The following is a 26,907-nucleotide window of genomic DNA, read 5'->3' on the forward strand; positions in this document are numbered from 1 at the left end:
TGGATTCATGTTGGGAAGGATGTTACTAAAATGGGTCTTTTGGAAGGAGTGAAGGTCCTTGTATCATCTTACGCTCCTCATGGCCTATCCTTTCACATTCCCACCAGACTTTTCAACCTCTGGTTCCCACCACTACCGTTACTTCTGCTTATTTGAATCATGCTGAATCCTACTGTTACCTTAAATCTACTGTCACACCATCCACTACCTAGTTTTTTGCAGAATTCAAAAGCTAAGCACATCTAATTTCTGAAAACATCGAATACGCTTTGCTACTTTGAAATATTTGAAATAAAATAGCCAGTGAGAGACTTGTCATCCCTGGGTTTTTTTTAAATCCTTCTATTTATGTCCCACTTTATTCAAATTTAAATTTATCAGCATTAATCTGTTCCACAAAAAAACACCCGCAAAACCATTTTCCTGAGCAATGAGAATAATAACAGGGACCATAGATCTCAAGCTACAATATATTATAATTTGATACGAGTGTATATAACAACACAATTTCCACATCCAGGCAACCAAAGGTACAATTACAAGATAATCATACAATTTTTTTTTCTGTAGATGCTATAATATGTTAACTGATATGGATATGATGTTGATAGATGAAGGAGTTAGAATGCAACAGGTAAATTGGGTAATGAAGAAAACATTGCCTTTCAATTTAAATTTATTTAGGTCAAATATGGTTGTTAGTGAGATTCAAGCAATTTACGTGTTCATATTTTATTTCAAAACGATATATTTAAAAGCCGATGAATTGAATCTGATTTGTAATCAATAGTTTAAATTATATAAGTATTAATATAATAATATAACTTTATTGAAAGATAGACCTGACATAGCAAATATCGCAAAGATTTTATGAATACCACTGGAAGTACTGATGCTGAGGAGAGCATAAAATATGGAATATTGCAATTGCTTTCAGTGCATGTATAAGTCAACATAGATACTTGCAGAAAATCCACTTTCCTAAAAAGAACCTAGCATTCCACAGTGGATTAGTTACGAGGGCATAGTGTTGTTTCCCTATCTGAGACTCACACTCTGAAAAGTACAAAATTGCAGATTTACCCCACATGTCTGAGTACTTTGAAAAATATTAAGGGGGAAATTGTTCCTGTGAAACTAATTTTGAAAAAATCTGAAATAAAATATTTCCTGTTCACTCTGTCTTACGCACATGTATTTTTATATTATTTTTGTCTTTAGTTGCTGAGTCTCATTTTCCTGTGCTGTTTATTCCTTCATCACTTACTACACACCTAAAAGCAAGACATCTACCACAGAATGTCTTTCATGGGAATATTTGGATTCCTTAACAATCACATGATATGTAGCTGTGTTTGTATCTCAGAAGCTATTGTAATTCATCAGCACATTTAAAGACATAAGGGAAGCATTCCAGCCAAGGAGGTAGTTTACACTAGCTGATCCATAGTGTCAAGAAATTGAGTTATGAGAAACTAGGACACTTTAACCTTAAAATTGAGAAGGGACTTACAGACATATATAAGATGCCAAATGGTATAAGTAAGCACTACTTCAAGATCCATGAGCTAAGCTAGCGTGAATGCCCTCCCTCGCCTGTATCCGCTGTGGACACCTTTTCTCCAGTATATTGATGTGATACTGGTGACATCAGTGAGAGAAACAGGTACATCATTCTCTTGTCCTCCTCAGCTCCCTGGTTTTCACTTATTCTGATGTAGATACAGTGGGTGTATATTGTGACATATGAAGGAGGTGGTCAAACATTCTCAGGAAGCTACTTTTCTGGAACTCCTTTACACCCCCATCCCCATTTGCATTGTGGTTTGAGATTGCAGATCACTGTTGGCACAATCTTGCAACTATGCAGAAGCAAAATACTGCAAATACTGGAACTCTGTAATAAGCACAGAAAATTCTGAAGATATTTAACAGGTCTGGCAACATCTGTGGAGAAAAAAATCAGATCTGTGAACTTGTTAATTGTTACTTGTTCCACAGATGCAATCAGACATTCTGAGTTTTTCCAGTTTTTTTCTATTTTCTTGTAACTATGTGGTTTCTTCCAAATTCCTATTTTAGGGGTAAAACACTTATTACACAAAAATAAAATATGTTTTTTGATTAGATTACCTATGGTATGGAAACAGGCCCTTCAGCCCAACCTGACCCTCTGAAGAGTCACCCACCCAGATCCAATCCCCTAGCCTATATTTCCGCCTGACTGATGCACCTATCATTATGGGCAATTCACCTGACCTGCACATCTTTGGATTGTGGGAGGAAACCGGAGCACCCGGATGAAACCCGCACAGAAATGGAGAGAATGTGCAAATTCCACACAGACAGTCACCCAAGGTGGGAATTGAACCCAGGTCCCTGGTGCTGTGAGGCAGCAGTGCTAACCACTCAGCCACCGTCCTGCCTCTAAAGGTAAATAGCTGATCCTTTTGCTCCACTAAAGGTAAAGTTGCCATAGGCTGCTCCCTCATGAGAAAGAAATGACTGGTTTAACGTGAGGGTCACCATACCTCAGGCAAGGAGAGAGGTTGAGACGGCTGGGATCTTGTTGGTAACCTCACTTCAGCCAGTGTGGGAACCCACGCTGCTGGTATCACTCTGCATCGCAAACCACTCAAAAGCCAGTTGATCTAAATGAGCCCTCGTAAAGGAAATATCTTGCTGGTTGGGTAAAAAGAGACAGCAATGAAGGATGAGGTTTGGTATTACGTACGATAGGCAAAATGGTGATCTTGGCATGGGCAGAACAAAATATCATCTGAAAATCAAACTGCTAAAAGAGGGGAGAGTGACTATTTTAGAGGGATTGGCTATTCTAGGCACTATGACTGCCACCTTTAAACTAATGCATTGTCACAGACTGTCTACAGGTAAAGCAAGTAACAGAAATGCAGCAATAATTGAAACAGACCTCTGCACTGTGCTACACTACATTGAGCCAGCAGGAGGCATGTCTGCTGCATTGTAAGGAAGCCACTGTCAGTTGCCTCTCAGTTTTAACCCCCACCCCCACCCCTCCCCCTTATCCCCCCAGGTCTCTCTGCCTCCACAGGGTGCCCCACCAAGCAGCCAAGCTGAGAGCTGATAAAACTGATCATCTGTTTCCCTGGTGAATTCAATTATCAGACAAGCCCCTGAGGCGCCAACCTACAATAATGTGAAATGAGCATCTTAACTGCTACACCGCCAGATTAAAATAAACACATTCCCTTTACTAAATTTTTAACACACCTGTAGACTATTCAGGTACATCATTGGGCTTTCCAGCAATCATAGTGACAAATTCACACTATTAGTATTGATACTACAATATGAGCAAAGTGCCAAAATGATCAACAGAATATGTCTGGCCATGTTTGTTTTATATTAGACGTTTTGAATAGAATTTTGTTTTCAACAATTATAAGAGTTCAGATTATCTGGCATTATTTAACACAAATATATAAAATGTATACGTTATGCTTTAATTTTAAAGCATGTCTGCATCTTCAGATATATAATCAGGTCTGATCTTGTAAGCTTGTCCTATAAAATATCATCAGGCACACACTTCAATATGGTGGAGCAATAGGGGTCCTTCCCTGCAGGGTGGAATGTTCTAAAATATGCCGTGTTAAGAAAGGAACAGTAAAAAAAATAAATGAATCTTCCACCACATCTATGTCTAACCATTTTAAAGCATAAGCTGGCAAGCCGATTACAACATTTGCTAGCATAGTGCGCCTTTCACAGCATAACATGAATACAGTAGTAAGGAAACATATTGTAAAACTGTACGTAATGATTCCCATAAATATCCACATTGAGCTGGAATGACAGAATTGTTGCAGATTGTTGTGAAACAGTAAGAAAAGTCTAAGAATAGAGGAGATGCTTCAGGGTTAGCCTTTAGAAGTTGGCCAGTGCTTTTTTTTCCAACCCTGTGAAAAGTGTTTGCCAGGTCACACCCAAAAGATTGCTTCATTTTTGGATAATAGCTTTCATGTTGTGTACACCCACCATTTACTACATTCTTGCATCTGGATGTGTATTATTAATTGTTGCATCTGCAGCGTTGTAATCTCCCCTTCGATGTTTAGCAAAAACACACCTTATCTAATGTTTTATCACTTTCCTCGGCAACAAGTCCAAGGACTCCACACACCAGCGATAATTTTGAAGTACAAAGACTGATGTTATGTAGTCATATACAATATTAGCGTTAACTACAGCAAGGTTTAACATTTGGTAAAGAGGTGGATAACCAGTTAATCTGTTCTTTGTTGATTTTAGCTGAGAGAAGGGCATAGTCTAAAACTGGAAAGATGCTTTTTCCTCACTTGTGTCATGGCATCTTCTACATCCATCAGAATCATTTCCATGGATATGCAGGGTCTTAAGTGAGATACAGCTTTCAGAACAAGACTGATACTTTCAGAGATCGAATCTTTCCAGAAACTTTGAACACAAGTGATCATATGCTAAACAGAATTAATAGTTGTTTTGCTGAGAATGGACATACTCTTAAAGATTTAAATTTTGCACTCATCAAGGCAGAATCACAAGAACATCAAATCTCCAAGGGGACAATACAGTTATAATTCATGAGGAAAGGGTACAATATGAACAACAATAGTTTGCACCCTCTTTCCTGTTTTAATTGTAATTTTGGATTAATATGATGGATAAGTGCGGTATATATGAATGATTGGCACTTTTTGTTGGATGATAAAGTTGGATATTTTCCCTTGCCCTCCTTCCTTGAATTATCCTTTAGTTCAGCTGGGTTGTAATGATGAAAGAAAATCAGATGGAAGATTCATTCTTAAGCTGTCTTTGCACACCATCTATCACTTAACTTAAGTATCAATGGCAAAGGCATGTGATCAGATTACCCACTAACTGCAGTTAGTGTCTGTCTTAGGAAGACTAAAAAATACATGATAGAAGTTATGAAAAAAAATCACATTTTTTGGAAGTATTTCTACTTCTTGTTTGCTCACTAGTATGAAAATTTGGTTTTATTTTCCTGCCATTGTTATTGGGTGGTTTGGCATAAGTGTAATTTTCACCTGGCAATACATTGTAATGCGAGACAAGTTACGCTGCTTTCTGTAATACAGGGAACTGCACAGCCTGAATTGATTCTATATCCCATCAAGCATTACCTGAAGCTCCAGGAATTTAATGTAACATTTTGCTGCGGTTCCCCACTGCTCCTTCTTTCTGTGCTCTGTTTCATTGCAGTATTTTACTATTTAAATAAGAGTTTTGTGTAAACTAATTATTTTGTAAACCAGCTCTTCCAAGTCATGCTATCTGAGTACCTTTTTACATTCCTAATCTGAGCATTTCACAGCATGCAAGCATTTGCACCTTTAATTCAGCTGTTGACCTTTGGCAATTTGTCTATGACTGTTGTGCTAAAGTTTAAAATGTAATTGTTGTCACATTGATGGTGATAAATACCTCAATGAATTTAATGCCCTCCAAATTATGCCAAAGGTAGTTGAAAGACAGACAATTGGAGGTAAAATTGTGTTTCAACTATCTGCAGAATATGGGATGTCGGCATTAATAAAGCTATTGATAAATACACTTGCAAATGAAATCTTTGAAAGTCTCCTGTACATGTAGAATATAAAAAAATCCCATTCTACAAAAGTTAAGCTGAAAACTGCTTTTATAAAGCACCTTCAATGTAGCAAGATGCTCCACGGTGCTTTACAGGAGCCATTATTAAAGAAACTTTGACACCAATATAGGACAGGAGACCAAAAGCTTGGTCAAGGAGTTAAGTGTTAAGGAGCATCTAAAAGGAGGAAATATAAACAAATACGTTGTATATATAAAAGAGGCAGAGAGTTTGCAGTGCATTATAAAGCTCAGCAGAGGTAACAAAGAAGTGTGGCAATGAAAATAATGTAGAATTCTTTTTGGGCAAAAGAAGGTGAGGAAAATATGTATTTAATTTAAATTGAATTGTAAAGTATAAAATAATTGGAATGTGTGGCCAGAAATGGAAACAATAGTTTTGTAATGTGAAAATGATCTGACACTTGTTTTAAATTTAATTTTGTTTTATATCACAGTGACAGGTTTATTAGAGTGCTGTGCAGGGAACATTCAAGGTTTTTGCGTATGATGATGCCTAATTAATTGCACCTCCATAAACCTGTTAATATAGCAAACACAGAAGACAGTTTGTGTTGTTTGATAGGCACCTAGCTTTAAATGATTTTTTTTTACAAAATACCTCCATGCAGTCTCTGCTATGAAGGTTAAACTGCACAGACCAAAAAGGTCCCAAATTTGATGCCTAGTTTGTATTGCATGGACTAACCTCAGTCAGGGTAACAGTTGTGCTACGTGCCACTGGGTTGGAAAGGGAAAAAGGTTTGGCCAGCCAGTTTACTCACTGGCAACTGCTGCTGAAAAGTGCAGACTTTTAAATATTGGATGTGGAGTGTGACAAGTTCAATTGTGATGCCCTTTGAGAATGGGAAGTGTCAGTAGGAAATCAATGTCACCTGTGGAAAACAGCCAGTTTAGAACAGATATCAAAAGATAATGAGTACCCGCTGAAATATAGTTAGCAAGAAAACTGGTACAAGAAAATGTTCATTCCTGTTTTACAAAGCTGCATCCAGATACTCTTTTTTTTTAACCCTATTTCTAAACTACATGTGTATACTTTAATTATTGAGTATAATTGGTCTCAGCTTGAAGAAGGGTAATTAATCCAAAGAAAAAGAAGGAAGTGGACCCCATGTGGTATTTAAGAAAAGAAAATGTAGCTGAACAGAAGAGAGTATAAGATAGTAGAGTGCCTGGGTTCTGTGCCAGGCATTTAAAACAGTTATTTTCTGCTTATGTGTTTCAGCATAACATATGCGCCCCTATTATGTTATAAAAAAAGGCTCTTCAGTTTTAAACAGACCTAAGCCTTTTTGTGGAACTGGGGTTGAAGTCTGGATAATGAGCGATGCCGCCTCTCAAGGAAGAGTGAGCAGATAATACCATGTGGACACAAAGTCTGTATGCAGCTCTCAATTCCACTTAATGCATGCTGAAGCCACATCGAATTGCATTTCACATAAGCGTGATGGGTCATTAGATATAAGAGGAAATTGTCTCAGATGGGTTCAATAGATGCAACAAATATTTTACAAAACATTTTCCATTAACAGTGAAAGGCAAAAAAAATGAAGCATTTGGATAGTAATATGCTAACATACTGAAATCCCTCTTACAGGGGGATTGTGCAATACTTTTTGTGCTTCTCATACTGCAAATATTGATAGTTGAGCTTTTCATATTTTAAAAAAAATCTTTTTACATGTGGATAGTGAACAACATCTTCATCAAATTATTCTTAAAAACAAGCTAATTGGTGAGCAGAGATTCAAGGAGCATATTAAATCACAGAAGAGCAGTATTGTGATTAGATGACTGCTTTAAATTCACTAAGAAGCAATTATATTTATTTGGTCTCTTTCATGTTTGCATGAGGATTTTTTTTTAAGAAGAGCAGTGACTGTTTTAAGCAAAGACGACAACGTTCCTGCTGCAGAAGTACTCCACGTGCGGAGAATGGCCTTGTGAGATCAGAATGAGTAGAATGTTGGCTGGACGCCCTTGCTTCCCCATAGTGTACCTGAGTCACTGGAGTAGAGAGACAGAGGATTTATTTCTAATATCTTCTTCATCTAACACTGCAACATCCCTATAGTTGTTGTCTAGAATGTTATCCTGGGTTCTATGTTCAGGCTCTGGAATGAGACACAAATACATGACTTCCTAATCCAAAAGTGAAAGATTGGCAAGATGGTAGTAATTTTGATCATTAAAGTTCTACTTCAGCCATTGCAATGCCACTGTTGCATTCCCTTGACCTTTTTTAAAGGTTGTAAGCTGTACAGTGTCTTGGTCAGACACAATCCAGTGTGCTGTGATCAGTTTTGAGCACTGTGCCTCAGATCGAATATATATTGGTCTTGGAAGGTTTGCTGTGTATCACCAGAATAAATCGATTGGATGCATAAAAGAAGCTTGTACTCCCTTAAGTTTAGAAGATTAAGACGACATCAATTCGCAATCTTTAACTGACAAGTACATCTAATAAAGTCATAAACTTAACATTAAAACTAGAAGAAAACTCAAGAATTGTGTCCAAACATTGCTGTGGAAGTATAGAACTCAAATCTAAAAGGTTGTGGACATAAACACTATTGAAATTTTCAAAACCATGATTAATAGATTTTGCTAGATAAGGCTATCAAAGTTATGGAGGAATGGTGGGTAAATAGAGTGGAGGTGCAGATCAGCCAAGATCTAAAGTACAAAAGGCAAGAGGAGCTGAACAGAAGGACTTGTAGCTATAAAGCAGAATGACTGAACTCCACTAGATCTGTATTGGTGTGTATGATGATTAAACAGAGCCATAGTCCAAAATGACTCAGCATTCTTAGGGGCAGCATGGTGGCTCAGAAGTTAGCTCTACTGCCTCACAATACCAGAGACCTCGGTTCGATTCCAGCCATGGAATGACTGTCTGTGTGGAGTTTTCATATTCTCACCGTGTCTGTGCGGGTTTCCATTGGGTGTTCTGGTTTCCTCCCACAGTGCAAAGATGTATGGGTTGGGTGGATTGCCATGTTAAATTGCCCGTAGTGTCTAGGGATATGCAGGCTAGGTAGGTTAGTCAGGGGTAAATATGGGGATAGGAGACAGTAAGGGACTGAGTCTTGGTGAAATCTCTTTGGAGCATGAGGACAGATTCGATGGGCCAAACTAGCCTCTTTGCACACCGTAGGGATTCTATGATTTTTGGAAGAGGAGATGAGAAAAAGGCAGAAAACATGTGATGCAGAGCATTACTCGGTTCCAGGCCATATGAATTTATCCAAACTGTTTATTCTTGATGCTGCACCTTCTCCTGTTCACAGGTAGGCGCTATGCATAGTAATACTTAAAATTCAATATACTACTTTACTAGGATGTTGCCTGGTATGGAGCGAAGGTGTTATGAGGAAAGGCTGAGGGACTTGAGGCTATTTTCGTTAGAGAGAAGAAGGTTGAGAGGTGACTTAATAGAGACATATAAGATAATCAGAGGGTTAGATGGGGTGGACAGGGAGAGCCTTTTTCCAAGTATGGTGAGAGTGAGCATGAGGGGGCATAGCTTTAATTTGAGGGGTGAAAGATATAGGACAGATGCCAGAGGTAGTTTCTTTACTCAGAGAGTAGTAAGGGTATGGAATGCTTTGCCTGCAACGATAGTAGATTTTAAGTCTACTTTAAGTACATTTAAGTCGTCATTGGACAAGCATATGGACGTATATGGAATAGTGTAGGTTAGATGAGCTTCAGATTGGTATGACAGGTTGGCGCAACATTGAGGGCTGAAGGGCCTGTACTGCGCTGTAATGTTCTATACAGTAAAGTCCAACTGTTCGGGACTGGGGTTGGTGGATGCATGCATAGTAAAGACACTTTCTCCCGGAAAACTGCGAATGATCCAACATTGACATTACAGTGAGCAAATAGGTACACAATAAGTATTGTGCAGATAAGTCATCATGTGAAGGATGAGTGTGTGAACAATGGAACTTTATTCATCTCTAGCAATACAAAATGGGAGAACTGAGTAATATAACAATAAGTGAACTGTAACTCCGAGCTATTTTATATCAGTATCAGATCAATTAAGTTATGAAGACAGGTTGCATAGATTAGACTTGCATTCCTTTATGTATAGATGGTTAGTGTATGATTCACTTCAGCTTTTTGTGATAATTATAGGCGTTGATTGGGTAGACAGAGAGAAACTATTTCCTCTGGCATGGGAGGACAAAAAAACGAGTTAAAGTTAGAGCTGAGCCCATTCAGTATTGATGTCAGAAAGCATTTCTTGACACAAAGGTGAGTGAAAATCTGCAGCCCTCTTGCCAAACATTCTTTGAGGCTGGGGTCAACTGAAAATTTCATTGCTACAATTTGTAGATTTTTGTTTGATATTAGTATTAAACATTACAAAACCAAAATGGATAGACCGCATTAAGGTACAGATCAGCCAAGATCTAATTGAATTGTGGATCAAGCACAAAAGGCTAAAGGTGTCCCCCTCCATAATTAGTTTCATGATGGGTAGTTTGGTTATGTTACAACACTAATAATCTGGATACCTAGATTAACAGCCCAGTGAATGCAAATTCCCTCATTACCCAGAATACTTGGGTCAGTCGCTTAGAGAAAGGAGGGAAATATATTGAACAAAAAGGATTTTAATCTGAGCAGAAATCCACAAAAGCAAACCTGTTATTTGTGCATTGTGTTTTTTTAGTCTCTAAGAATTTAAAAGAAAAAAAAGCATGAAAAGTCTCATTTAATTTGTACTAAACTGGATCAATACTAGTATAGCATGACATAATTTCAGTTGCTGATAACTTAAAATGGCAATTTAAAACTACAGGGTAGAAATTACAATCATCACTATTCTTGTATTAATGCTTAAAGTGTGCATAGCAAATTGCTCTCAACACTACCTTAATTTACTTTCTAACATTATAAACAATTGCCGGGGAGAAAATTCTTGAACACTTACAACATCGTTGTCAAATACACCATTTTTGAACTGCACAAATGACAGGCACTGTAGCATAAACATTTCTGCCTACCTGCAAACTCTGCCTCTATCGCACAATGGACTGTGGGACAGGAGTCACACTATTCCTCACCTGGGTGTAGCATGAGGACAGGGTTAGTGAACTGCTCAAGCTTTCTGTGTGAACAATTCCAAAATAAATTTAAAACATAATGAATACATTCACAGATATTATGAGGGTTAATCATGTTTAAATAGAAATTGCTTTAGAGCATTCATTTTAATATCCTATTTAGTGAGTTGGACAAACTGTAAACTGGTAAATTTGCACAAATGCAAACTTGCGCAGGATCTTCAGGATAATTAGGATGATGGCAGTATTTAAATAAAAGCTCATTTGAGTTCCAAAGCAGAATATTAGTTTGGGCCATTGAACAGCCATACCATAAAGTTGTTGGGTGTACATCAACCAACTCACTGCATAGTTAGTTTTTCACACAGAAAAATACTAAAGAGAAGAAGGGAGGAAAATCAAAGGCTAGTCATTCCTATCTAGTCTGGAGTGTATTTTCAAAAACTGTGTATGCAACAGCAATGGCACAGGTTTGAGGGGGACATAATCACCTTAAAAGGAACTCATTGTCCTTCATACCTATTTGATACTGATATCAGCTGTATTGCTGTCAGACAGGATTGACTGTATAGTTCTAGATTAGATTGTAAAAGGTACTAAACTTGGATAGAGACAACTCGAAGAGAAAGAAGAATATTTTAAAAAATACTAAGCTAACATTTCACAAATATTCAAGATTATGGTCCTACAGTCCACGTAGAAACTAATTTGTGAAAAAAGTTTTTATTTACAGTTATATTTTCTTTATTTGTATTGGTTGGGCTTTTATGCAGAGCTTTCAGACTAAAATAACTCCACAGAAGCTGGTATCCCATCACCAAGTCACCCTTTATTTACACATGACCAATCCTTGACTCAGCGACTGCCTAATTCAGAGTCAGCTCTTTGAGTGCCTTTATCTCTGACACTTCCCTTTTTAATTTTTTTTTCTCTTTTTTTTAACCCCCACACTATCGCCTAACTGCGATAGTGATTATTTTCTCCTGAGCACCCATGTCGTGTGTGTGCAGGTTTGAGACACAGTGAAAGACACAAGGTGCACAAATCTTTATTCAAATTTTCACCACCAGGAAGGAAAAAAACACCCGCGTGACCAGTGACAAGCAGTGCCCTTCACATCAAAGGGCAATGCTGCATGATCAAACAGTGAAGGGGAGGGCAGGGACTAAATCAAAATAGAGTTGGAGGGGGAAATAATGCACTCCACTCCCAGCTGTGCTCACCTTTCCTTGAACAGCTCAAGGGACACCGCTCTTTTTTTATTTTTATTTTTCATTTTTTAATTTTTCTTTCTTTTTCTTTTTTATTTCCACCACCAGGAAGAAAGGAAACACCCGAGTGGCCAGTGACGAGCAGTGCCCTTCAATCAAAGGGCAATGCATGCTTGTTCCTTTTTTTTCTTTTCAGAATCCCCGATACTCCTTTTTTTAAAACCTCCACACTACCGCCTAACTGCGGTAGTGCTTATTTTTTCCCCAGCACCCATGGTGTGTGCAGGTGTGAGACACAGTGAGAGACACAAAGTGCATGAATCTTTATTCAATTTCCACCACCAGGAAAATAGGAAAACACCCGAGTGGCCTGTGACAAGCAGTGCCTTTCACATCAAAGGGCAATGCTGTGTGATCAAAACAGTGAAGGGGAGGGCAGGGACTAAATCAAAATAGAGTTGGAGGGGGAAATAATGCAGTCCACTCCCAGCGGTGCCCACCTCTCCTTGAACAGCTCAAGGGACACCGCTCTTTATTTTTTTTTCAAAGAGCTCCTGTTTATTTTTCAAAATTTTTTTTTAACCCCCCCCCCCCCCCCCCACACTACCGCCTAACTGCGGTAGTGCTTATTATTTTTATCCCCAGCACCCATGGTGTGTGTGTGCAGGTGTGAGACACAGTGAGAGACACAAGGTGTACAAATCTTTATTCAATTTCCTCCACCAGGAAAAGTAGGAAAACACCCGAGTGGCCAGTGACAAGCAGTGCCCTTCACATCAAAGGGCAATGCTGTGTGAACAAACAGTGAAGGGGAGGGTAGGGACTAAATCAAAATAGAGTTGGAGGGGGAAATAATGCACTCCACTCCCAGCGGTGCCCACCTCTCCTTGAACAGCTCAAGGGACACTGCTTTTTATCTGCCAGCCAGAGTTCCCTGATTGGACCAGATTAACAATCCCAATCAGGGAATTCATATTCTGTGGAGTCCAACTGGTTGGCTACTTTACAATCATTACATCCTTCCCTCTCCGAATCCAAAGACATAGGCCGGCCCTTTATCTTGGAGAGCCACCTCGGGCGTTTTAGTCAGGTCAGGATCCTCCGACTCACAATCAAATAAGGGTGGCATGTAATGCACAGGAGCTCACCTCTTGCACCAGAGGTGGAATTTCACTCTTCTTCCAGTGACAAAGGCGTTGGGGCAAGTACATCCATCATGTCCATCTCCAGTTCTGAGGACTCACCAACACTTGACAGTTCCTGCAGTGTTTCCAACTGTTCTGAGGAGCAGAGTATGTTTTGCTCCTGCACGGTTTGCAAATTCACAGCTTTCATATGGTTCACGTGCTTATTCAGGACCATTGCACCTACTCAAACTTTACACATCACCAGTTATGACCTCGCGTTGACCATGCCTACCCATTAGGTGGGCTATTTCCAGGGTTCTTACACCAAACTTCATCCCCCATATCAAACTGCCACTCTCACTTGGTGGAGTCTTGGCAAACAATGCTATTTCAGCCCCTCCCCCCACCAAGTCTGGGAAAATCAGACTTAACCTGATTCGGAGTCTTCTACTCATCAGCAACTCTGCTGGTGCTATCCCTGTGATTGCATCTGGAGTGGTCCTATAATTAAATAAAAACTGTGACAGCTTGGTATCTAGTGAGGCTGTAGACTGTTTCTTCAAGCCAGCCTTCAAAGTTTGGACTGCTCTTTCTGCCGGCCACTGGATGATGGATAGTATGGAGCTGTCCTTATATATCGAATCCCTTTCGACTTAAGGAAATGCCCAATTGCCCTTCAAGTAAAAGATGGCCTGTTGTCCATGACCAAGACTTCTGGGACTCCCATGTATTGAAAAACAGGAAAGGACCAGCATAGTCGATGTGCAACTGAGTCCAAGCTTTACCATGGAGATGGCTGTTGGTGGTAATTTTTGTCCTTGTTGGTACGCTGGGCATTGCCCCATCACCTGGGCAGTATCTGTGTCCAATCATGGACATCAGACATAACTTCTTGTCAATGTCTTCATTTTGGAGACCCCTGGTGGAGTATTTGGCAGCGACCTTTGCAGGGACAATCTCTCTTGTTCCCTATAAAAAGATCTGTCCTCTACTGCGAGCTGATCCATCTTGGTCCAAAAAGATTTTCAGTTCTGTTTCTGATGGCCTTTGGCTTCCCCCATCACCACCAGTTTTGAAAGGACTGAATCTTTCTACGTCCTAAATTTTCTGGGAGCATGTCCAGAAAATTTAATATCATCACAGATTCTTCCATTGGGTGTACCTGCTAATGGAAGGTGGCTCAATGTATCCACATTCACTTATTGGCCTTCTCCAGATTATGCTCTAACTTGTAATTATAAGCACTTAGTATTAGAGTGTACCACTGAATGTGGCTTGAAGCAATGGATGCCGCTGCTTTATCCTCTCTAAGGGTTTGTGGTTCGTGATTATCACAAATTTTCATCCATAAAAGTATTGATGGAATTCCAGACTTGAAGTATGACTGCCAATCCTTCTTTCTCTATCTCTGTGTATTTAAACTCTGCATTGGCCAAAGTTTTGGATGCATACACTATTGGGCCATCTATGAGCTAAAATACCATCCTAATGCCATGTGGTGAGGTATTATTTGTCAAAACCAGATCTTTCATTCACATTATGGTGTGCCAAAATCTTAGAGGATGTTAGCTTTTTCTTTACTTCACTGAAAACAAGGGTTTGTCTATGCAGCCATTTTTGTGGTTAACCATTTCTTAGGAGTTGATACAACGTTTCTGGGATGGAGGCCACATTGTTTTTTGAACTTTCCATAATAATTTACCAGACTAAGAAATGACCTAAGTTCCCGAACAGATGTGGGAGCTGGGGTAACTTTGATTGCTGTCCTGCTGAAGGGGGCCTGAAGCACTGACTCTCCTGCCCCTCTGATGCTGCTTGACCTGCTGTCCTTTTGCCAACTCCACATTTTATCAACTCAGGTCATTTGGGGTGCCTGAAACACACATTTTCCCTTCTTAGACATATTCTAACTTTGAGAAAATGCCTTAGGAGTATATCCAAGTTCTCTAAGTGTTCCTTATTATTTTCCTTGTTATTTGAATGTCATCTAGGTAAATGGTGACCTGAGGTTGATCTTGCAAAATGTTCTACATCATCCAATAAAAAATTGCACAGGCTGATGATAACCCAAATGAAAGTCTCATATAAGCCCTTATGGTATTAATTGTAGAATACTTCTGGAAACCCACATCTCAGTGCAATTGCAAATAAGTGCGGCTGAAGTCCAGATTTGTGAAGGACAGGCTCCCTGTCACCTTTACGCATAAATACTCAATGCAGGGATAGGCTATTTATCCAGCTGCAAAAGGCAATTTATCATTTGTCTAAAATCCCCTCAAAGATGAACTGACCCATTGCGTTTCAAAATCTTTACAACCAGTGCTGCCCTTTTCACAAATCGAACTGCTTTGATGATTCCTTCACTCTTTCACCTCCCCCTCCCCAGGTTATGAACTCTCCTGGATACTGCCCCCTATGAGTAATTACTCAAGTTAGGTCCAGTAGGACTCTTTAGTTGTGTGAAGTCCGCATTCCGGCAGCATTTACAATGGCTTGCCTGCTAGAATCCTGAAGAAAATGTTAAGCATTTGGCTGAGACTTGGCTTTGTTTTAGTGTTTTGCTGTGGGCCCTCTGTTCAGGATATGTCCTGAGTGAAACTATGCAATTGCCTGCCCTCAAGTGGTGTTCTCCAAGCTCAGTCAGACTGCCAAGGGTGTCCACTTCCTTCAGAATACCCTGCAATCTATATACTCCATTTGCTGCATTTTCCAGTGATAAAGTCAGTTGTAGCACCTGTTTGAAGTCCAGTTGGGCTTTTGCTAGTTAGCATTTTTGCATGGTTACATCATTAATCCCACATACCAAATAGTCTCTCATCATCTCATTAAGGATTAAACCAAAGTCACAGGTTTCTGGCAGTAGTCTTAACCTAGTCAAAAATCCAGATATGGATTCCCTTGCTTCTTGAATTATCTAGTAAAAAAATGACAGCATCTCAAAATTAGAGAATGCTTGGTGTTGTGATATTCCTTAACACTTACATCAATTCTTGAAAGGTTTTAGTATCTGGTGCCTCAGAAAATTAGGCACCTAATAACAGAAAAAGCTGTGGTTCCGTAGGTTGTCAGAAGAATTACTTGATGCTTTTTATCTGTCACAATGTTGTTTGCCCAGAAAAAAACAACACATTCTTTCTATGTACTGGGCCCTATCCTTGATAGCAGGGTCAAATGAGTCAACCTTCCCAAACAAAGTCATGATGCAAGAAATGCACGTGCCCTCACCAAGTCACCCTTTATTTGCACATGAACAGTCTTTAACTCTAGAACTGTCTCTCTCAGAGGGGCAGTATCTCTGACACTCCCCTTTGTATTTGTCAGCCAGGGATTGGACCAGATTAACTCGGATGCTGCCTGAACTGCTGTGCTTTTCCAGCACCACTCTAATCTAGGCCCCAGATTAACAGCCCCAATCAGATAAGTCCTATTCAACAGGTTCCAGGTGGCTGATCTTGTTACAATCTCTACATGACCATTAGATGTAAGAATACAAGTAGACCATTCAGCCCATAAAGTCTGATCCACCATTCAGAAAGATCATGATTGATGTGATATTCCTCACCTTCACTTTTCCATCGCCTCTCATTCTTGTAAACTTCAATGAGCACAAGTCCAACCTACTCAACTTCTCCTTGCAAGAAAAACTCCTCATGCCTTTAAACAATCTGGTGAAGTTTTTCTGGACTGCCTCCAATGCCAGTGTATCCTTTTCCCAAATCTCGTGATCCCCTCACTGATTTTTGGGCCCTGTCTCAAAGAAAGGATGTGGTGGCCTTGGAGGTTTACAAGAATAATCACAGGGCTGAAGGGCTTGATATATGAGGAGCAGTTGAGATCTCTGGATCTGTACTCACTGGAGTTTGGAAGAATAAGGGGGGAATTTCATTGAAACTTAGAGAATCCTGAGAGGCATGACATAGAGTTGACTTGGAAAAAGATGATTCCACTAGTGGGAGAGATTAGGACCCAAGGGTGTGGTCACAGAGTGAAGGGTTACCACTTTGGAATTCAGATAAGGAAGAATTTATTCAGGTATAGGGTAAAACTCATTGGCACAGAGGGATGTGGAGACCAAAATCATTGAGTGTATTTAAGACAGTAATAGATAGGTTCGTGATTAGTAATGGATCGATGTTTACAAGGAGAAGACAGTAGAATGGGGTTGAAAAATGTGAAAAACCATGATCGAAATGGTGGAGCAGACTTGATGGGCCTAATTCTGCTCCAGTATCTTTTGGATAAAAATCTGTCCATTTCAGCCTTGCATATACATAACAGCATTAATAGCCCTCTGCAATACACAATCACACAGATTCACCACCATCTGAGAGGAAGAAACCTTCCTCATCGCTGTCTTAAATGGGTGACCTCTTACTCTGAGATAATGCCTTCTGACCCCAGACTCCCCCACAAGGGGAAACAGCCTTTCTGCAACTACTCAATCAAGCTCCTCAAGAAACTTATGTGATTCAATAAGGTCACCTCTCATTCTTATAAACTTCAATGAACACGAGTCCAACCTACTGAAGTTCTCATTGAAAGAATAACCCTCCATGCCCAGAACAACATAGTGAACCTTTTCTGGATCGTCTCCATTCCAGTATATCCTTTAGATAAGGAAAATAAAACTGTTCACAGTTTTCTAAGTGCTGTCTAACTATGGCGTTGTATAGTTTGAACAATATTTCTATTTTTATATTCCATTTCCTTTGAGTAAAGGCCTCAATTCCAATTGCTTCTCATATTATCTGCTGAACTTGTGTGCTGTATGTTAATGTTCAGTTCTTCTATTCTTCCTGCTGAAGTGTACAATTCTTAACATTACTTCACATTATGTTCCATCTGCCAAGATTTGACCTGCTCACTTTGCCCATATCCTAGAACACGTTGCTGCTAGACTGAGTAGCAGGTGGTGGTAGAATTAACAAAAGGCAAGAATATGCTGAAGGTGCATTTGTCCATTAAAGTATCAGTAAGATTGACCGCTGCACAAAGCCCTGTCTTCATACTGATAATACTTTAGATTGTATTGGTTGGCATTATCAACATGTTTCTGGTCCTGATGAAAGGTCTTTGCCCAAAATGTTGATTTTTCTGCTCCTTGGATGCTGCCTGACCTGCTGTGCTTTTCCAGCACCACACTCTCAATTCTAATCTCCAGCATCTGGAGTACTCAGTTTCGCCGACTATCAACATGTTAAATAGGTCAGACTTTGAACAGATCTAGCAACTTGACTGGGCATCTATGAGGTGCTGTAGGACATCATCAGCAATAGAATCAAACTTCAATACAATCAACAACCTCATGGCCTGTATACCTCCTAAGCAACCATCACCATCAAACCTCGGCATCAAACTTGGCTCAAAGAAGAGTGCGGGAGAGCATGCCAGGAGCAGCACCTGGTGTACCTAAAAATGAGACATCAACAGGACAACTTGCATACCAAACAGCATAAGCAGCATATCTTAGACAGAGCTAAGCAATCCCACAACCAGTAGATTAGATCAAAGCAGTGCCGTCCTGCCATACCCAGACGTGAATGGTGATGGACAACTAAACAACTCATTGGAGGAGGTGACTTCTGCTGTTTGTCATGCAAGTAATACAGTTTGCTGTCTTCTCCAGGTTGCCATCTCATTTTCATGCATGTCTGGTGCTGCATGTCCCCCAACTGCATCCTGATTTAATGCACAAACTGCATTAAATGCTAAGGGCTCTTTGGTAATTTTATAAAAATACATTGGTCCAGTTATGACAGTAATAGAAGGTTAACAAAGGGAATGCTGATGTTTCTATCAAATTGAACTCGAATAATTCCACTCAGACGCAGAAACGTTTGCATTTCACTGAAAGTCTTGAAAAGCAACATACTGATAATGATTCGCTGTCACCAAAGAATTTCAGATCATTTGGCTTCAGCCACCCTCATCTCTACCTAAAGTAAAACTGCTGTATAGAGACGGGCAAGTATGAGGCTAAGAAAGAAGTTCCATTCGGGTGCAGTGAGTATAGTAGCTAGTGCAGAGTGAGATTGACACGTGAACAAGTTTTGGTATGGATGGGATTTATCAACCTTTGTGCCCAGCAAATTCTCCAAATGGTAATAGTAGTAATACTATTAAAAGAAGCATCTTGTCCAAGAACATGGATAACTCCCTGTTATTCAAATAGTTATATTGAACCTTTAATATTTACACTCACCACTGGAACTGAGATGATTCAACATCTCAACTAAACGGCATCATGACCAGTACTCCCTCAGTACTGAGGCTGAGCATTAGCTTAAATGATGAGTTCAACTCCTTATATGAATGAATGTTAAATTATTTCCTTTACCACATCATATACTCAGCAGGTGCAACCAACAGAAAACAGCAGGCCATGTCTGTAATAATAAATTACACAAAAAAAATCCGAACAGCAGGACATAATTAAAAGCCAGTATTCGTTTTCTGGAGAATGCAGTGGCTTCATTAATCATGTGGTGTGGTACTGACCAATCTTTGTCAGTGTGTATTTGATTCAACTAATCACAGCTGTTCCAGTAGTTATGGATGCACCAACCTTTGGGAGTGAAAATATCGGCTATGACACCACTTCATGATCATTGTCCATTGATCCTTGTTGGAAGTAAAGCCAGTATTAGATTGTATGCAGATACCCTGTGTCAAATAGTCTAATACATGAACATTTGTGCATTATATCAGAGAGGCTCCAATTTCTATATATTTATTTGCAGCCAAGAATGTCCCTTAAGTGTGAAGTAAAAGGAACCGGGGAATTGAGAAATGTAACATGAAAATACCAAAATGAAGTTAGAAATAGCAAACAAATGGCTGCTGTCTTTACATGTGTGCTGACATGATGGTGTTAATTTTCCAATTTCCACTTCAAAGTATTTAAAGTTCACTTTCTTATGTATAATCTCTGTTGATACTTAATGTGTTGCATAGGAACCTGCTGAGTTGAAGTTATCAAAGGAGTTGCCTGGAATTTTGGCAGTGCATGCACAACCAGTGAATAAGAACATATTCCCAACATGGGAGAAGTTCTTAGAGATGTTCCTCTGTCAAGGTATCAAACTTTCTCTTCTCTCTGCAATTTGACTTATTATTATGTTACTCTACTACAATCATAATTTCTTCAAAGGTTATTAATGATTTGCAAATGCTGGTGTTGGACTGGGATGTACAAAGTTAAAAATCGCACAACACCAGGTTATAGTCCAACAGATTTATTTGGAAGCACTAGCTTTCGGAGCGACGCTCCTTCATGAGGTGGTTGTGATGAACCATCTGATGAAGGAACAGTGCTCCAAAAGCCAATGCTTTCAAATAAACCTGTTGGACTATAATCTGGTGTTGTGTGATTTTTAAAGATTATTAACATCTGGAGAGTTGATAAAGAATCAGTCCAAATATCATGAGTGAAATAGTTCCTTCTCAACCTAAGAATACTATTATGGAGAGCTACTGTAATGTTATAGCAAAGAAATAACTTCCATTCATAAAATAACTTTCACAGATAGAGTACATACTATGGTACTTTACCAGCCATTGAACCACTTTTGAAATGTAGTCATCAAAGGTTTAGGGGAGATATCAGAGGTAGGTTTTTTACGCAGAGGGTGGTGGGTGAAGTGCACTACCAGCTGTAGTAGTAGAGTCAGATACATTAGGGACATTGAAGTGATTCTTAGATAGGCACATGGAAGATAGTACAATGAAGGGTATGTAGGTTAGTCTGATCTTAGAGTAGGATAAAAGGCCCCCTAATTGAAGACCGAAGGATCTGTACTATGCTGAATTGTTCTATGTTCTATGTAGTCCTTAATTGTGAACAGCAAGCTCCCACAATCAAATAAAAGGAAAATATGAGGAATGCTGGAAATCTTAAATAAATACAGAAAATCAGCAGATCTGGCAGCATCTGTGGAGACAGAAACAGAGTTAACATTCTGAAAAAGAGCCGCATGGAATCGAAACACTGCCAGACCTGCTGAGTTTCTTCAGCGTTCTCCTCAGCATTTGCTCCCATAATCAGAGTTAGGATAATGACCAGTTAATTGGTTCAATGGTGTTTGTTGTGAGATAATATTGGCCATAATTGCCCTGCTATTCTTTGACATAATGCCATGCAATCTTTTTCATGCATCACAGAGGGCCAATGGTTTCCCATTTACTCGAAAGGTGGCAACTCCAATAGTGCAGCACTCCCTCAGTACACCACTGAAAAAGTGTAGGAGTGCTTTGTTTGCACGCCATTAAAACAGACTGGAGGCTATGTCTTGGAATTAGTCAATCCAGAGCCTTGAACTTCTACAAGTAGTCTTAAATCACAAGGAGTTTGTTGATGCTAGCTTAATAAGAGTGCAGTAGCATTGTGGTTATGTCACTGGACTAGTAATTCAGTGGTCCAGACTAATAATCTGAAGACATGAATGCAGATCTCACCACACAGTTGAGGAATTTAAATGAAATTAATTAAATAAAATCTGCAATATTAAAGCTAGTGTCAGTAATGATGACCATGCCATGTCAGATTGTCATTTAGGAAAGAAATCGTGGTTCACTAATGTCTTTTTAGGGAAGGAAATCTGCCATCCTTACATAGCCTGTTCTGACACGTGATTCCAGACCAACGGCAATGTGGTTGAGTCCTACCTGCCCTTTTAAAATGCTTATCAAGCAATATATTAATCAGAAGGATTTAGAGGGAGAATGGCCAAATGCTGACAAATGGGACTAGATCAGATTGGACCGTCTAGTCAGTGTGGATAAGTTGGACCGATGGGTCTGTTTCCATACTATGACTCTATGACTACAATAGCACACCATCATCTTCTCAAGGACAGTGAATACTGGCTTTGCCAGTAGTTCCTGTCAATGAAGTTTTTAAAAACTTGCCCAACTATGGTAGTGGTCTTTTTGTTGATGCTAATTCCTCCCCATTCCATGGTTCCATGGGCATCTGGTGGCCTTCTCCATGGGCATCAGGTGAGCTTTGAGACTATCCCATGTATAGGGACATTATAGTTGAAATCAGCCCTATCCTGGCAACCTTTTCCAGGCTGAGAACAATTACCTCAACTTAGACGGTTGACCAGTTTCAGCCTAACTCAGCCAGTTTCAGCTATATACTAGGTAAACCCAATCTACCTTAAGAAGATAATGAATTTCAATCTGATTTGTCTCTCTTTGCTGCGGTACTTGGGAGTTGTGAGAAAGGTTCCAGTTTTTTAAAATTGTTTTTTATTATTTTGTTTTATCAAGTCATCAATTTCTCAAACTTAATTCCCCCAGAGATATGAAGCTCCCGTTAGAGGGAATGCAGAATACAACAGTTGCATTTGGCCTATTCCTTTGCATTGTCATATAGAGTAAAAAATGAGGTCTGCAGATGCTGGAGATCACAGCTGCAAATGTGTTGCTGGTCAAAGCACAGCAGGTTAGGCAGCATCTCAGGAATAGAGAATTCGACGTTTCGAGCATAAGCCCTTCATCAGGAATAAGAGAGAGAGAGCCAAGCCGGCTGAGATAAAAGGTAGGGAGGAGGGACTAGGGGGAGGGGCGATGGAGGTGGGATAGGTGGAAGGAGGTCAAGGTGAGGGTGATAGGCCGGAGTGGGGTGGGGGCGGAGAGGTCAGGAAGAGGATTGCAGGTTAGGAGGGCGGTGCTGAGTTGAGGGAACCGACTGAGACAAGGTGGGGGGAGGGGAAATGAGGAAGCTGGAGAAATCTGAATTCATACCTTGTGGTTGGAGGGTTCCCAGGCGGAAGATGAGGCGCTCCTCCTCCAGCCGTCGTGTAGTTGTGTTCTGCCGGTGGAGGAGTCCAAGGACCTGCATGTCCTCGGTGGAGTGGGAGGGGGAGTTAAAGTGTTGAGCCACGGGGTGATTGGGTTGGTTGGTTCGGGCGGCCCAGAGGTGTTCTCTGAAGCGTTCCGCAAGTAAGCGGCCTGTCTCACCAATATAGAGGAGGCCACATCGGGTGCAGCGGATGCAATAGATGATGTGTGTGGAGGTACAGGTGAACTTGTGGCGGATATGGAAGGATCCCTTGGGGCCTTGGAGGGAAGTGAGTGTGGAGGTGTGGGCGCAAGTTTTACATTTCCTGCGGTTGCAGGGGAAGGTGCCGGGGGTGGAGGTTGGGTTGGTGGGGGGTGTGGATCTGACAAGGGAGTCACGAAGGGAGTGGTCCTTGCGGAACGCTGATAGGGGAGGGGAGGGAAATATATCCTTGGTGGTGGGGTCCGTTTGGAGGTGGCGGAAATGGCGGCGGATAATACGTTGTATGCGCAGGTTGGTGGGGTGGTAGGTGAGAACCAGTGGGGTTCTGTCCATCTTCCGCAACTACACTGGCACCACCCCCCACCTTTTCCTCCGCTACATCGATGACTGTATCGGCGCTGCCTCGTGCTCCCACGAGGAGGTTGAACAGTTCATCAACTTTACTAACACCTTCCATCCCGACCTGAAATTCACCTGGACTGTCTCAGACTCCTCCCTCCCCTTCCTAGACCTTTCCATTTCTATCTCGGGCGACCGACTCAACACAGACATCTATTATAAACCGACTGACTCCCACAGCTACCTGGACTACACCTCCTCCCACCCTGCCCCCTGTAAAAACGCCATCCCATATTCCCAATTCCTTCGTCTCCGCCGCATCTGCTCCCAGGAGGACCAATTCCAACACCGCACAACCCAGATGGCCTCCTTCTTCAAGGACCGCAGATTCCCCCCAGACGTGATCGACGATGCCCTCCACCGCATCTCCTCCACTTCCCGCTCCTCCGCCCTTGAGCCCCGCTCCTCCAACCGCCACCAAGACAGAACCCCACTGGTTCTCACCTACCACCCCACCAACCTGCGCATACAACGTATTATCCGCCGCCATTTCCGCCACCTCCAAACGGACCCCACCACCAAGGATATATTTCCCTCCCCTCCCCTATCAGCGTTCCGCAAGGACCACTCCCTTCGTGACTCCCTTGTCAGATCCACACCCCCCACCAACCCAACCTCCACCCCCGGCACCTTCCCCTGCAACCGCAGGAAATGTAAAACTTGCGCCCACACCTCCACACTCACTTCCCTCCAAGGCCCCAAGGGATCCTTCCATATCCGCCACAAGTTCACCTGTACCTCCACACACATCATCTATTGCATCCGCTGCACCCGATGTGGCCTCCTCTATATTGGTGAGACAGGCCGCTTACTTGCGGAACGCTTCAGAGAACACCTCTGGGCCGCCCGAACCAACCAACCCAATCACCCCGTGGCTCAACACTTTAACTCCCCCTCCCACTCCACCGAGGACATGCAGGTCCTTGGACTCCTCCACCGGCAGAACACAACTACACGACGGCTGGAGGAGGAGCGCCTCATCTTCCGCCTGGGAACCCTCCAACCACAAGGTATGAATTCAGATTTCTCCAGCTTCCTCATTTCCCCTCCCCCCCCCGTGTCTCAGTCGGTTCCCTCAACTCAGCACCGCCCTCCTAACCTGCAATCCTCTTCCTGACCTCTCCGCCCCCACCCCACTCCGGCCTATCACCCTCACCTTGACCTCCTTCCACCTATCCCACCTCCATCGCCCCTCCCCCTAGTCCCTCCTCCCTACCTTTTATCTCAGCCGGCTTGGCTCTCTCTCTCTTATTCCTGATGAAGGGCTTATGCTCGAAACGTCGAATTCTCTATTCCTGAGATGCTGCCTAACCTGCTGTGCTTTGACCAGCAACACATTTGCAGCATTGTCATATAGAACATAGAACATTACAGCACAGGACAGGCCCTTCGGCCCTCAATGTTGCACCGACCTGTGAAACTAATCTAAAGCCCATCTATCCTACACTATTCCATTTTCATCCATTTGTTTATCCAATGACCATTAAAATGCCCTTAAAGTTGGCGAATCGACTAATGTTGCAGGCAGTGTGTTCCGCGCCCCCTCTACTCTCTGAGTAAAGAAACTACCTCTGACATCTGTCCTATATCTATTACCCCTCAAATTAAAGCTATGCCTCTCATGCTAGCCATTGCCATCCAAGGAAAAAGGCTCTCACTGTCCACCCCATCTAACCTTCTGATTATCTTATATGTCTCAATTAAGTCACCTCTCAACCTTCTTTTCTCTGATGAAAACAGCCTTAAGTCCCTCAGCCTTTCCTGAGAAGACCCTCCCTCCATACCAGGCAACATCCTGGTAAATCTCCTCTGAACCCTTCCAAACATTTCCACATCCTTCCTATGTTGCGGTGACCAGAACTGTACGCAATACTCCAAATGCAGCCGCACCAGAGTTTTGTACAGCTGCAGCATGACCTCATGGGTCTGAAACTCAATCCATCTACCAATGAAAGCTAACACACTGTATGTCGTCTTACCAACCCTATCAACCTGGGTGGCAACCTTCAGAGATCTATGTACGTGAATAAAAATCACACAACACCAGGTTTTAGTCCAACAGGTTTAATTGGAAGCACTAGCTTTCAGAACACTGCTTCATGGACACTAAGATCTCTCTGCTCATTTATACTACCAAGAATCTTACCATTCACCTAGTACTGTTTATCCTGTTGCTTCTTCCAAAGTGAATCACTTCACACTTTTCTGCAATAAACTCCATTTGCCACCTCTCAGCCCAGCCCTGCAGCTTATCTATATCCCTCTGTAACCTGCATCTCCACCAAGCTTAGTGTCATCCTCAAATTTACTAACCCATTCTCCTACGCCCTTATCCATGTTATTTATAAATGACCCCTGTGGCCCCAAAACAGACCCTTGCGGTACACCACTAGTAACTGAACTCTAGGATGAATGTTTCCCATCAGCCACCACCTTCTTTCAGCTAGCCAGTGTCTGATCCAAACCACTAAATTACCCTCAATCCCAGCCCTCCATATTTTGTGCAATAGCCTACAGTGAGGAACCTTATCAGTCACCTTACTGAAATCCATGTACACCACATCAACCACTTTACCCTCATCCACGTATTTGGTCACTTTCTCAAAGAACTCAAGATTTGTGAGGCACAACCTCCCCTTCACAAAACTGTGTTGACTATCCCTAATCAACGTTTTCCTGTCTTGATGAAAATAAATCCTATCTCTTATAACCTTTTCTAATACTCTACCCACAACCTAAGTAAGGCTCACTGGTCTATAATTACCAGGATTGCCTCTACTCCCCTTCTTGAACATGGGGACAACATTTGCTGTCCTCCAGTTTTCTAGCACTATTCCTGTAGACAATGCTGACAAAACGATCAAAGCCAAAGGCCCTACAATCTCCTCCCTGGCTTCCCAGAGAATCCTTGGATAAATTCATCCGGCCCAGGGGACTTACCTATTTTCACACTTTCCAGAATTTCTAACACCTCCTCCTTGCAAATGTCAATCCTGTCTAGTTTAGTAGGCTGTATCCCAGTATCCTCATCAACATTGTCTTTTTCCAGTGTAAATATTGACGAAAAATATTCGTTTCGCGCTTCCCCATCTCAGACTCCACGCCCAAGTTCCCACTACTGTCATTGATTGGCCCTAATCTTTCTCTAGTCATTCTTTTATTCCTGATATACCTATGGAAAGCTTCAGGGCTTTCCTTGATTCTATCTGCCTACGACTTCTCATGTTCCCTCCTGGCTCTTTTTAGCTCTCTCTTTAGGTCATTCCTGGCTAACTTGTAACTCTGAAGCTCCCTAACTGAGCCTTCATGTCTCATCATAAAATAAGCTTTCTTCTCCCTCTTGACAAGAGATTCAATTTCTTTAGTAGACCACGGCTCTCTCGCTCACTTTTACAACATGTAAAAGACATATACAGGAAAGG

At 41.3% G+C, this 26,907-nt stretch overlaps 1 protein-coding gene across 1 annotated transcript in view; it reads left to right on the plus strand.

Annotated features, from left to right (window-relative positions):
• iqch (IQ motif containing H) overlaps window positions 1-26,907 on the plus strand; it is a 160,730-nt gene that overhangs the window by 86,960 nt on the left and 46,863 nt on the right. Inside the window, exon 15 of the mRNA XM_060852845.1 lies at window positions 20,032-20,152. Coding sequence (XP_060708828.1) covers window positions 20,032-20,152 — 121 coding nt within the window. The remainder of the gene's footprint in view (window positions 1-20,031; window positions 20,153-26,907) is intronic.

Source organism: Hemiscyllium ocellatum, chromosome 39 (assembly GCF_020745735.1).
Source record: "Hemiscyllium ocellatum isolate sHemOce1 chromosome 39, sHemOce1.pat.X.cur, whole genome shotgun sequence".
Taxonomy (NCBI): Eukaryota; Metazoa; Chordata; class Chondrichthyes; order Orectolobiformes; family Hemiscylliidae; genus Hemiscyllium; species Hemiscyllium ocellatum.